The sequence below is a fragment of the Rhinatrema bivittatum genome, chromosome 1 (assembly GCF_901001135.1).
Source record: "Rhinatrema bivittatum chromosome 1, aRhiBiv1.1, whole genome shotgun sequence".
NCBI classification, from domain to species: Eukaryota; Metazoa; Chordata; class Amphibia; order Gymnophiona; family Rhinatrematidae; genus Rhinatrema; species Rhinatrema bivittatum.
This window is the reverse complement of record NC_042615.1, coordinates 703,088,564-703,102,904: the sequence shown is the minus strand read 5'-3', so window position 1 is coordinate 703,102,904 and position 14,341 is coordinate 703,088,564. Positions and strand designations below refer to the sequence as shown.

The following is a 14,341-nucleotide window of genomic DNA, read 5'->3' as shown; positions in this document are numbered from 1 at the left end:
AAGTCTCGTGGGGGTCAGGAGGCCCCCCACAAGCTGGCCAAAAGTTCCTGGAGGTCCAGCGGGGGTCAGGGAGCGATTTCCCACCGCGAATCGTTTTCGTACGGAAAATGGCGCCGGCAGGAGATCGACTGCAGGAGGTCGTTCAGCGAGGGTTCCGGCGCCTCGCTGAACGACCTCCTGCAGTCGATCTCCTGCCGGCGCCATTTTCCGTACGAAAACGATTTGCGGCGGGAAATCGCTCCCTGACCCCCGCTGGACCTCCAGGAACTTTTGGCCAGCTTGTGGGGGGCCTCCTGACCCCCACGAGACTTGCCAAAAGTCCAGCGGGGGTCCGGAAGGACCTCCTGCCGTCCAATCGTGTTCGTCTATGGCCGCCGCCATTTTTCGGCGCCATTTTGGAAAATGGCGCCGGCTGAAGACAACAAGATTCAGGAGCAGGAGCCCGTTCCGGACCGCTGCCGTTCCGGACCGCCGCTGGACCCGCAGGTTATTTAACTCATTTGGGGGGGGGTTCGGGAGGGTGGGGGATTTAATTTAAAGGGTCGGGGGTGGGTTTTAGGGGGTTTAATGTGCCGGTTTTGCGATTTTTAGATTTTTCACGATTTTTCACGATATTTTACCCCCCAAACGGCAACAATACGATTCCCTCCCCCTCCCAGCCGAAATCGATCGTTAAGACGATCGAGGACACGATTCACATCCCTACTACTTAGCATGTGTTCTGCCCTTAAACATGGCTGCTGTAAAGCAACATAATCCAACTGAACATGCTTTATGCTGTTCTCTCTCTCAAGACTTCTTAAAGAGAAACTCAGTGTCAATGGCGATTATAAATGCTCCTCTCTTCCTCACACACTTGTCCTCTTCACACTCATCCTTCTCCACTTCTTCACATTTGCTTCCTCCTATCACACATGTTTTTTTGTCTCTTCTCCTCCATCCCTCCTGTCCTCTTAAATTCTCTTCTTCACTTTCTTCTACTCCTTCCCACCATTTTCTCATTTCTCCTTGCCAATCTCCTTCCTTATCTCTTTATTTCCTTCAGAGCCTCCCCTCTCATCTCTCTCCTTTTCCCCTTTCTTTCCAGTGGCCATTCCTATCTCTCTCTTTCACATTCTATCCTCATTTCTCTTCCAACCTCACTCCTCCATTTTCCATCATTCTTTTCTCCTTCGCTTTACCTCTCCTCCCATCCCCTATACATTATAAGAAGCAAAGTTGTGGAGACTCAAAGCCTGGGTGGTGCTGCTGGTTCTGCAACCCCACCATTTCCCCCTCTATCCATGCTCTTCCACTTTAAAATTGGAAGCATGTGATAGAAAGAGGGAAGAGGGGACTAGCAGTACTGTATATGTTCTTGAGTCACTGCAGCCTGCTCTGGCTGCCGCCTGACATATGGGAGAGTAGATATCAAGGAGCTCTTCAGCCCTTGCTTGCTGGCTACTCACCCACAATGCAAATGCACTGACTGCCACTTCCTCAATCTTCCAGGCTGCATGGGCCTAGTCACTACTAGAGCTTTAGGGCGACATTGCCCCTATTCCCCCCAAATGTTGTAAATTCTGCCCAGCAGGGCAACCCATGAGCTCAAGTGCCGCCTCCACTACTGCTATGGATAATAACTGCATACAGCAGCCAACAGTTAGTGCCAAGGCTCCCTACCAGCAATGAAACTTATGGCTACAGCCACATTAGCCATAGGGTTGCTATGGCTCTACCTAGCTCCTGCATATGTTTTAGAATCTTGACTAATTTATCATTTGTCAGATCATGTGTACCGAGGTGCACAATGAATCAGTTCACCCCCTTTCATATTCTCCAGCTAAGCTGCAAGCTGAGGCACATGGAGAAAAAATGATTTCCCTCTTCTCATAGTTATTTCCCAACTTAATGCCCTTCATTATGGGGGATAACCTATCACAATTAGTTTGTCCTTTTTTGGTATCTCTGTCATCTCTGTTGTGATTCTGCCCTCATGGACAGCCTCTTACCTTTTCTTTGCCTGTCCCACAGCCTGGAGGCCGCAGTCCCTGGTCTTCCTTGCGGCTGGAGCCACTCCTCAGTCTGCCTACTGCGGCTTGAGAGCTGCTGACAATGCTGGGCCTGTTCCTCGGCCCCGCCCTGCTCTTCGGTGTTAGCTGCAGCATGGCCGCTGGCCATGGTCCTGCACAACTTCCTGCTTCCTGTTTCTAAGGCACGGGCCGCGTCTCTTCACAAGATTTAAAGGGCCCACCGCCGGATATGCCCTGGGCCCCACCTGATGACTGTTTCCTGTCTCAGCCCTATAAAAGGGCTTCTCCAACACTTCAGCTTTACCTTGCATTGGAGTTACTTGCTCCTGGAAGTCTCATCTTCCAGCACTCCATCAGGTCTTCGTTCTTCGTTTGAGCTCCATGTCTCATCTGCTTCCTGTGTTCGTGGCTTCCTGATGTTCCATGTCTTCATGTCCTAAGGTTCCTAGTTCAGGCTTCCTGATGTTTCACTTCTTGATGTTCTGAGGTTCCACTCCTCCTTCGCTCGTTCTGAGTCCTCCTGTCCCTCCAGCTCCTTTGGTTTTCCAGATGACACCTTGTTGGATTAAATCCATCTTGTCGGTTCCTGTTCTCGTCATTGGAGTTTTCTCTCAGCTGGATTCCCTTCCTGCACTTGTCCTGCTCTCCGTGTGGTCCGTGACCAGCCTTCCCAGGTTGTGTAGGGCGCGCAGTAGGACAGGGTGGTCTGCGACCAGTCCCACGGGTGGACTGTGTAGGGCACCCTGAGAGACAGAGCCAATGTCCGAACCTTGCCAGCTTCTCTTCTCATCCAAGAGTCTTCCAAGTTCCTCGTCTTGTCGAGAGTCTTCCAAGATCCTCATCCACTTCCAGAGTCTTCTTGTCTCATCTTGAGTCTTCTGTGTCACAAGTCCTCCGTCTGCCCTCATCCTCAGTCCGGCCTTCTTCTTCTTGCCGATACCTAGCGGCAGGTTCGAAAGGGCTGGGAATGGTTGGAGGACTGTTCACTTACCAACATAGTATTGTTGGCTTCCAGAAGCATGCAGGTCCGGCAGAGGGTCAGACTTTGTCTTCGCCCATGCTGGGACACGCCTCGCCAACCCTCCATGCTGTCTTGGATTCGTCTGGGGTCGTGTCGAGGCCCAAGGGCACACATTCCCCTCAAGTTGGGATCGCTCTCCTAACACTTCCCTTCTATAACAATCTCTTTCAAATTCCTTGTTGCAGATACAGTAATCTCCTCAGTGACTTTAATCCCTACTCTGGCTCCTTTTAGTGGCTTCTTCTGTACATCAATAGTATTGTAAACATTTTGTAGAAAACCAGGATGTCATCCACAATCTCAGTTCACCTGGATCACGCAATATGACAGAAGCTTCTCTTTTTTGAAGGCTTCTGTGCTAATGATACCAGATAAAGTGGTCCAAACTCCAACTCAGTCCTAAATTTGACAATTTCTTTCTTAAACCCAGAAAGTTGAAAACAGAGGGGGCAACATCTGACCTTTCACAAAATTTCATGAATACTGCATCTTCAGTCATTACAACACATTATTCCCCCATCCTCTAATTTTTACCCTCAAAATAGTAAATGAAGTTTATTTAATTAGCATTTCGTTGGGTGGTGTTAAAGCTGTGGCCTGTGTTTATACATAAAATTATCAGTGTCAATTTCTTCAAAAGTGAGAGAGCTCAGGGTAGGATTGAGGGGGGAGGAGTTTTTGGAAAGCAGAGTTGAGCTGGCATAAAGGAATGCAAGTTTGAAATGGGGAAGTCACTAGCTCCAATGTATTGTTTTTGCTAGCGGTTACATGAGACTGAAAAGGAAACCAGTAATACTTGTGTAACAAGCTGATGCACCTCTTCCTGTCCTGATCATCTCCTGTTTATTGTGTAATAGGACAGAGTTCAATTCAGGATCTGGATTGTTTTCATTTTCCCTTTGGTAGCCACTTATCAGTTTCTCCAGAAAAATCAGAGAGAGAGAGGGAGAAAAAGTTATTTGTTTTAACCAAAGATATAACTTTATTTATGTAATTTACACTTGAAAAGGAAAGTTCTTTATTCATCAACCATGAAAATAATATTAAATCATGTATTCATTAAAATAATGCAAATGATCATTTTTCTTTATAAATATTTTTTGGAGTATTTTTGTAACAGGAAAAACAAACAGAATATCTTAATTGCCCAGTCCCTTTCCTTAGAGTTCAGACGTTATTCCTTTACAGTAGTCCAGTTCCTGAAGTAGTGAAGTCCATTACCCCATCTGAAAGTAAAGTTTCCACAATTGGAGTCCTGCAACCCATTCAGATTTCCACTGGCCTCTGGCCTACATCTATCCTGCTGGTAGCACAGGTTTGCTGCGTCCTCTGAGGGTCTATGCAAGCCTGGGAAAACCATACTTTCCTGGTGGCTATATGCATTTATTCCATGTGTAGTTTCTCCAACTATTGAGCAAGTTACCATTAACGTTGGCAGCGGTAAAGCAAACTCATCCAGCTGAGCATATTTTATGCCCTTTGATCTCTCGACTTCTTAAAGAGATATTTACTGTGGGGTCAATTTTAAGACCCACAGGCCCACGACCATGTGCCAATTTTATAACATATGCACAATATGGGTCCTGCGACCATATCTGCACTGGAATTTCATGTCTGCGCGTGCATGTGTGGGTGGTTGCTTCACACGCGGGGGGACGGGAATTTTAGAAAAATATGCATGGCGACACAATTGGGCCTCCCCCAGTTCCCCCAGAAATGACACTTCTCACTCTGAACTAAATCCTGAAGCTGCAGAGTATATCCCTACTAATCAAGAGCAAGAGGATGTCAATGAGGGAGAGCTGGAAGCACTCTCTGCCCTTTGGGGTATTCTCTTACTTGGGTACCTGCTCCTCGGGGGCCCTTTGCTTTCTTTCAGGTGCCTTACTGGGATCAGGTACTCGCTCCTCGAGGGCCTGCTCTCCCTGCCTCGGTGCCAGTAATCATCTACTTCTGCCTGGTGGAATCGTCAACCTTACAGCTACCAACTAGTGAGTAATCTAATTCTCAGTCTGTCTCATCTACAGCTCTCCTGTGCTGGGAACCTACACCTGGATCTCCCTTTACCATCTCGGTGAGACGGGTCCCCTCTGCCGAGGGTCCCTGGATTGCTACCTCTGGATCACCTCACTACTGCCACCTCTGGTGGTATACATCAGCTGTACAATAAAAGACAAAACTCTGTGTTTGTGCGTCTCGAGTCTAGCCCAGTACTGTGGCTCCTCCCCATGGGTGTGGTCATCCCCCACAGTACCCAGGAATCCACTCAAACACCTCAAAACCATAACACAACCATAAAGGCTACAGTATATTCAGGTAGGACAAGGAAGGCAGAAAAATGGTATAGAGTATTACTTTATGCAAAAAAAAAAAAAAAATCAAAGTAACTGAAATACAGGGAGCATGGGGAAGAGATGCAGCTTTTAGAAAGAGGAGATGACATTTCTATATGTATTGGTATAATCTAGAGATATCTAGTATAGCAGATAGGGATGCACAGGAGAAAAACAAATCTGTTTTCGGTTCATTTTTGGGAGGAATTTTTTTTCCATGAATTTCATTTTGTGGATTGTTTGATTTGTTTTCATTCGTGAGAAACAAATGAATCAAACAATTAAAAAAAAAATCCCAAAGCAGCCACAAAATATGAAAATGAGGCCTCCTGAGGCTCCTACAAGCCTGCCCAAAAATTCCCAGGGCTGGGATCCCCTGGTCCCCACATACCTGGTCCAATAGGGATCCACCAGCTTCATCCTAGGTGTAGGCTGAGGGCACAGTAAGTGGCCATGACCTCGGCCTATTCAAGGCCGAGGCTTCGACGTGACCTGGAGGCTGGGTCCTGATACTGGGCCTTGGCCCGGACTAAGGCCCGACAGTTGTGACCCAACCCAGAGGCCGAGTCCCGATACCAGGGCCTTGGCCTAAAATCGGGGCCCGGACTTAAGCCTGGAGCCAGGCCAAGGACCTGGCCTGGGTCTGGGCCGAGGCCCTGGGATTGGGACCCAGCATCTGGGTCAGTTCGAGGCTTCAGGCCTGGGTCCAGGCCCTAGTATCAGGACCCAGTCTTTGGGTTGGGTCTCGGGGTCCAGTCTGAGCCTGGGCCTAGGCCTAGGCCCTTGCATCGTAACCAGGCCTTCATTGGATATCCAATTAATAAGATAAGGTTTTTTTGGTTTAATTTTTGGGGGTTTCAGCTGAGGCCCCGGCATCAGCCTGTGCCTTTGCCGAGACCCCAGTGTCACACTCAGGCCTAGGCTGCGACCCTTGCTTTGGCCCTCTGCCTATGTCCTAGGCGAGGCCTGGGCTTTGGGCCTAGGCCGATGTGCTGGCTTCATGCTCGGGCATAGGGCCATGGCCCCTGCTTTGGGCCTTAGCCTATACCCTAGATGAGGCCTCGACTTCGAGCCTAGTCCTAAGCCCGAATCATTAGTTTAAAACAAAATGAACAAATAAGATTTGTTTCATTTGGGAGGCCCCATTTGTTTTGGGGCCCCTGAATGAAACAAATTAGCCTTATTCATCGTGTTTTAAAGTTTCGTTTTAAAATAATGCACATCCCTAATAGCAGAAGAATTAGAGATTTAATTAGAGATTTAATCAAAGACATACAAGACTGTAATAAAGGGGGAAGTATTGCTGGTAAGAGATTTTAATCTACCAGATGTTGATTGAAGCATCCCATCTGCAGAAACAGAAGGACCTCGCCTCAGGTCGATGGTAACAGTACCCTAAAAGGTGAGGATAATATTGGACCTGGTATTTACAAATGGGAAAAGGGTTTCTAATGTCCAACTAGTTTGTTACCTGAGCTCTTGTGTTCATCAGACAAAAGCACAAATGGGTACCACAATATTAGGATCTTGGACTTCAAGAATACCAGCTTTGTTGAGATAGAGGAAGATCTAGGTGAAGTAGAAAAACAGTGGGCTAAACTGAAAGGGGCTATTGTTAGAGCAACATCTCTTTATGTTAGGAAAGAAACTGGTATCATTTTTAAAACAGGTGCCTGAAATAAAGGCAAAAGGGTTAGCATTCAAAATGTATAGGAGAAGTTACTAGGACAGATGTGTCTTTAAGCAAACAATACAAAGATCAGAGAATGAACACTTCTGATGGAGCAGACAAAATGAAATGCAATCTAAAAAAGCTTGTAGTGTGGTCAGATACTTTGTAGTTGAAATTCAAAGCAGGAAAGTGTTGCATCATGGGCTGGGATAGGAGAAGTGCATGATGGGCAGGGGGCACTGATGTGTAAGGTTGTGTATTAGTTTCAAAATAAAATGAAAAACATGATGCAGTGTTGTTTCATTTGTTTCATTTAGTTTGCAACAAAATGAAATAGAGCAGCCAATGAAAAATTAATTTAAGTTATTATTTTGTTAAAGCACCTAAGAAGTGCCCTGCTGCATCAAACCCCAGGGTTCATTGAGCCCAGCAACTGTCTCTGACTGTGGCCAGACTGGGTCACATGTACCCGGCAGATTCCTACTACTTGATCTATTTCTTGTATCTCTTTCCAAGGGATAAGCACTGGCTTTCCCAATTCTACCTGGCTAATAACTGTTTATGAACTGTTCTTTCAGGAAATCATCCAATCCTATTTCGAACTCCACTATGTTAGTTGCCTTGACCCCAACCTCTGAAAACAGGTTCCATAGCCTGATTATGCTCGGAGTCAAAAAAATGCTTCTTACAATTTGCTTTCAATCTGCCAGTTGCTAGTTTCATGGAGTGTCCCTGTGATATAGCACGAGTGGTTTCCAGCCTGCCAGAGGCCAAACACATGCAGGACTTTGGCTCATTTTTGCACAATCTTTTCTTCCACACAGCAATAAACATAAAGTTCAGACTGCTTATCTTGCAGTACTTCACAAACACAGCATCAGCCAAGCAGTATTTAGCTGGAACTGCCTTCTCCATTTCTTCCCAGGGTCTCCCTTGCTCTCCGCTGAGCCTACACTTTATTCCTGCTCAGAGGAGTCACCCTGCACCCAGAATGCCTTGCCTTAAGGTGGACCGGGACCAGAGCTCTGGAACCGGTCCTTTTAGGTGTTGTGAGGGTTTCTCTGGCACGCTCTCCCACATACCATCCCCCTCATCTCAACCCTTCTAGGTTGAGCGACTGCTCCTACTAGGGCTATGTCCCTAACTAGGAACCTCTCGCTCTTGTTCTGAGTCCCTAACACATAGGGTAGGTATCTCATGCTTTAAACCCTTTCCTTGCCCTTTTGGGATCTTTGCTATGGGTTCCCTGTGTAATCCTGGTTTCACTTTTATCCAAACCCACTTAATTCATTGGGCCATTGGGAACTAGCATGCCCCACACCCCCCGGGGATATCAATTTTGCATTTTCTGTGTTTTGGAATTTTTCACAGCACCCTCTGGCCTCCCCCTAGGGAAGACCTCCGACCAAGACTCCTTTTCATCCTTGGGAGCTCCCAGAGTCTTGCTCTCAACACTGTTGAACTCATAAGTTGTATTCCCAACAAGGGAGAAATCCTCCATGTATTCTGCCATCTGTTCCTTTGAAAATGGCTCGTCCATGTTAGGGAATTGCTGTTGCACTGCCTGAACACAGGTCACAGTGTTCAAAGGTTCATGATCCCTGTAGCCTTGAACCTCTTGCTCCCTCTTCAGCAGGACCACATGTGCCCAGACGAGAGCAAAGAGCGCTACTAACATCCCCAGAATGGGGACTCACCCTTGCTGTGTCAGAACTTGGAGATCCCACCCCCCTCCCCCCTTCCACTTCCAGGGCTTGTGAAAGTTCCCGGATGAGTTGGTGCCTCTGGCTTCATTCATTCCTTAATCTTTTCCATTTTCTCAGTGGTTTCCAGCTGATCTTGTAGTAGTGCCATCTGCATTTTCTACTGCCCTTCTCTCAGGGTTCCCACGGCACCTCTCTCTCGGCTCTCTGCAACCTCCACTGAGCTGTCCGTGGTGCCACTCTCAGGGGTCTCCACAGCCCTTTCTCCCTGGGCTTTCCACGGCACTTCTTTCTTGGCTCCCTGCAGCACCCTTCTCTGCATCCACTGCAGCGCCTCCAACTGGCTTCTCTGCAGTGGCTCTTTCTGAGCTCTATTGCCAGGGCCCCCCAGTATTGCCTTCATTGGGTCCCTCTCTGGGATAACCCTGGTCAGCCTTGGCCAAGTTGTCCTTCTCTTCTTTATGTATCTCCCAGGCTTTGTGTTACCAATCAGGCGACTCACAGGGTTGCTGCGCTCCCCCTGCTTCCAGACAATGAAAGCTCTCCTCCTCTGCACAGGAGGCCATGAGAGCAAACTGTGCTTCCAGCTTCTTTTCATCCTCAGCGCAGGAAAGCTGGCGCTTTATGAGGCTCCCTTGTAACTGTCTTTGTCTCTCCAGGAGGATCTGAAGGCAGATGTCCCTTTTTAATTCTAGTGCCCAGCCAGCCGCCCTGTCTTCTCTTTCAGGTACAAAGTTTCCCTTTTTCATTCACAGGAAGCAAGGTCTCCGCCCTGTTCAGGAATGCACTGTAGCAAATCTTTTTTTTTTTTCAGAAAGGGAAAAGGCAATACTGCCTCCTCCCCCCTTGCTTGTCCAGCACTTACTGACTTTTGTATACTAACTAGCTGGGCAGAACTACCTTCCTTAGCCCAGTATAACTTCAAACTTATGACTGCAACCAGGCCCCTGGGAAATTCTCTTCTGTGTGAACTTTCTACACTGTGTCTATCTAGCCAGTGCCTCATGTGGCCCAGATTTCTCAACTTAGGGGGAAAAAAAGTGTCTCTTTCTTTTCTTCTGTTTTTTTTTTTTTCTTCTCTGGGTAGGGCACTGCTCTGAGCTGCTGTATCACTCAGAGATCCCTGTAACACCAGTCTCTGCTCTGTGTATCTGTTTTAGAGCCAACGGGTTTTCATACATTGAAAAATGTTCTCTTCCTCATTCCTCTTCCTGGAGGCTTCTGCCTGTGCAGTCGGGTAGTGCAGAAAAATCCCCCAAACTGACACAAATAGTGGTTTAGCATGAGCGACTTACAGCCTGCCAGATGCCAAACACATGCAGGACTCTGGGTCTTCTTTGCATAAACTTTCATTTCACAGCAATAAACATAACATTCAGACCTGGTTGCCTTGCAGTACTTCACAAACACCACATCAACAAAGCAGTATTTAGCTGGAGCTGCCTTCTCCACATCTTTCCAGGGCTTCCCTTGCTCTCCTCTGAGCCTATGCTTTATTCCTGCTCAGAGGAGTCACCCTGCACCCAGAATGCCTTGCCTTAAGGTGGACCAGGATCAGAGCTCTGGGACCGGTCCTTTAAGGTGACCTGAGGGTTTCTCTGGCACGCTCTGCCATAGTCCCCTAGTCCTACTGTTGTTTGAAAGGATAAATAACTGTTTCCTATTTACCTGTTCCACCCTGCTCATCATTTTATAAATTCATTTCTCTTTTGTCTCTTTTTTGTAAGTTTAAGAGCCCTAATCTGTTTAGCCTTTCTCCATAAGGGAGCTTTTTCATCTCTTTTATCATTTTTGTTGCCTTTCTCTGTACCTTTTTGGAGATGGGGTGACCACATAATGCTCAAAGAGCAGTCACACCATGGATCTATACAAAGGCATTATGATATTCTCAGATTTGTTCTTTATTCTTCTCCATTAATTCCTAATATTCTATTTGCCTTTTTGATCACCGCCGCACACTGAGCCAAAGATTTCAAGGTATTGCCCACAAGGACTCCAAAGTCCTTTTACTGGGTGGTGACTCCTAACATGGAAACCAGCATTGTATACCTTTGGTTGCGATTATTTTTCCCTATGTGCATTACTTTGCACTTGTCCATGTTAAATTGTATCTGCCATTTAGAAGCCCAGACTCCTAGTCTCACAAGGTCCCTTTGTAGTTCGTCACAATCTGCTGCTGTTTTAATGACGCAAAACAATTTTGTATCATCTGCAAATTTGGTCATCTCACTTGTTCATATCATTTATGAATATGCTAATATCACGGGTCCCAGTATGGACCCCTGGAGCACTCCACTAATAACCTTTCTCCATTTGGAAAACTACCCTCTTTTTCCTGTCTTTTTTTTGTTACCAGTCCATAACAGGACACTGCTTCCAATCCCATGACCTTCCAGTTTCCTGAGGAATCCACCATGAGTGACTTTGTCAAATGCCTTCTGAAAATCCAAATACACCATATCAACTGGCTCATCTTTCTGCATATGTGTATATACACCTTCATAAAAATCTAATACATTGGTAAGGCAGGACTCCCTTTGAAAAATCGTGCTGACTCTCCCACATTAATACAATGTCTATCTGTTTGGTCAGTAATTTTGTTTTCAAGTTTCTGCCATTTTGCCTGGCGCAAACATCAGGCTCACTTGTCTGTATTTCCCAGAGTACCTATGGAGCCCTTTCTAAAAACTGGTGTCACATTGGCCACCCTCCAGTCTTCTGGCACTATGGCTATTTTAAATGACACGAGTCTTCAGTTTCATGTTTGAGTTCCTTCAAAACTCTTGGGTTAATACCATCCAGTCCTGTTGATTTGTTATTCTTTAATCTGTCAGTCTGATTTATTATATTCTCCAATTTCACAGTGATTTAATTTAATTGCTCAGAATCATCACCATCAAAAAAAGTGTTTGACTCTGACATCCTCCACAGTTAAGACAGCAGGAAATCGAAAGGCCGAATTTAAAAATGGCCGCACACAAATAAATCGGGACTTACGCGCATGGCTGGGCTCTCCGCGTGCATTTTCAAAAGGGCCCGGCCACTTGAGTAAGTCCCAATATGCTCACAAGCGCAGGCCCCTGAAAAAGATATGGGCTGGAGGTGTGATCTGGGTGGGGATGGGTGGGGTGGGGTGGGACGGAGGCCGGCTGGAACATAGCCCATTAGCCGCTGTCCTAGGGAAGCGTGCACCGGCAGTTGGCCGATGTGTGCAAACTAATATTACTCCAGGGGAGCAGTAAGTAATACAACAAAACAAATGTAAGTCGATAAGAAGGGTTTAGGGGGTGGGGACGAGGGTGGGAGTTTAGGTAGGGGGTAGGGAAGTTCCCTCCCAGTCCGCTCCTTAATTTTATCTGCCTTGTCTATATGGGAAGCATTAAGCAATTTTATTTATTTATTTTACTTACGTTGCAGACAACTAGCAGCCAGAAAGAGATGGGGATGGATCACTTGCAAGCAGTTTTTCAACCAGTCTATCCTGTCTTTCCTGACCGATTTTATTTTCACTTGAAATTCAAAAAACTTAGGTGCTAGCTAAAATTTTTTAGGAGCTGAGAAAAATTTTGTCCCATGCTGCCTAGCTTAATTTTTCTCTCTATTTTTGTATTTTTCTTAGTTTGCTCACCTTTGTTTTCTCATGTTTTGATTTGATTATTTAACTTTTCTACACTTTTTGCCTTTGTTTCTCCTTTCCCCACCTCCTCCTATCCCCTCCACCTCCTTACTGTCTTTTGTCTCTTCACCTATTCCTCTTACTTAGCTCATCACTTTTTTCCCCTCAGGTAGCCAACAGCTGTGATGTCGTTCCCTGGGTTGGCACCAGTGGCAGCAGGAACACTTCCTGGGCTGAGGACTGAGAGAGGCAGCTTCTCCAGGGTTGTGGAACACCATAATCGCTCCCCAACTGGGCCCACCACATCAGAAGCAGCTCCTTTCCCTGGCCCATGAGGTTAAGCTGTGGCATGATTACAATGATGTCCACTACACTCTGGCAGCTCCCTCCCTCCTGAGCTTGCAGTGCCTCCAAGCATAGCCATTTTTTAATTCCATTTCAGGATTGTTCTTGCTCTCCCCCTTCCCAGGGAGCCCATCCCCCTGTTTGATCACCCCTGCCCTAGATTTTGATACAAAAATACATATAAAAAGTATTGAGACTCAATAGTTGTATGGCGTAGGCTTTTAAAGGGATGACACATTTCTATAATATCAACTGAAACTGCAGCTTATACTTCAAAATGTACCTACAGCATAAGAAATGGTCAAGATATAAAAACAGTACACTTGGCAGAGTTAACATGCCTATACTTCCTGGAAGCCGCAGCATCTTTTCCTTGGCTATTTCGTACAAATGACCTGCATTCCTTCATAAGTAAATCTTCCTGCTAATCCTGTGCATTTCTGATCATTTATTTATTGTAAAATGCTTATTAACAGTATCCCTGATACATAGAATGCCCTGTGTGGTATAGAAAATAAACACGCATAATCCATAACATATAATAAACACAATTCATAACAATAAAAACAGTCTTTAACATCAGAGGATTAAAAACAAAACAAAACATGCAATACTAGACATTAATAGTGATGAATTATAATAAAGGGACTCTGAATCATGCCTTACAAATTTCCTCCCAGAAATGCAAAATATTGTTGGGTTTTTTTTTCTTTAATGTCTTGCAGTGCCCATAAAAAATACCAGGTTGGCAGGATTGAACACTGAGGTACTGTCTCATGTAACCACAGAGAAGGCACGGTGAGAGAAGTGCCAGAGGACTGGCTCCTCCACCTATCCTAAGAACTTTCAACCCTTTATCTAAAAGGACACATTTCCCTGCTAATTGAAATAAACACATAATTTAAAACAGAATAACTTATAACAAAAGAATGTTTCCTGCAAGCTGTTTTCAGCTTATTCTGCTGCATTTGCTTTCACTTTTCCGATTGATAGCCAGTTTAAATGATCTCCTAGCCTTTCAGGAAAACTGATCAAAAATCTGAAATATTTGCACAGTATATAACCATATGCATTTCATGTTTACATTAACTCAGTATTTTATAATAAAGCTGACTGGCAAAGCAAAATGAACAAAGGAAAGCAAACTGTATCTCTGGCTTACCTCTGTGCATATGTCTGCTTTAGATGTTGGAAAACTGAATTGGCCAAGCACCATAACCAGATAAAAACATGCAAGGAAAGCCATTATTCACTTGTGTTATGTTACGGAGGATTCAGCAGATCACCTCAGGTGTTTCAATAAAAAGAAGACAAACCGAAAGCCAAAGCAATGTTCAATCCTGAAACTGCATCCACTCCTCAACAGTTTCCTTTTTAACAATGTAAATATGAAAGCTGATTGTCCAATCAGTGGAGATCTCGAGCTGAATCAGAAGTCTGTGGGTGGTTTTTTCTTGTGACAATCATCCAGAACATAATGAACAGAACTTTGTTCACTAGTTGCAAGCCATTGGTAAGATTTAGAAAATAGACATTAAACTCATCGCATGATTTAAACAGAAATCTTAAAAGCAACAAAATGAAATCCTCTGAAAGCATGCTAGTCAGAATTTAAAAAGAGAGGGAGAAATTGTGCTAT

At 45.4% G+C, this 14,341-nt stretch overlaps 1 protein-coding gene across 1 annotated transcript in view; it reads right to left on the bottom strand.

Moving 5' to 3' along the window:
- Positions 1-14,050, bottom strand: part of CD180 (CD180 molecule) — a 51,896-nt gene extending 37,846 nt beyond the window's left edge. The window contains exon 1 of the mRNA XM_029575886.1: positions 13,865-14,050. Coding sequence (XP_029431746.1) covers positions 13,865-13,948 — 84 coding nt within the window. The 5' untranslated portion in view covers positions 13,949-14,050. The remainder of the gene's footprint in view (positions 1-13,864) is intronic.
- Positions 14,051-14,341: the final 291 nt, after the last annotated feature.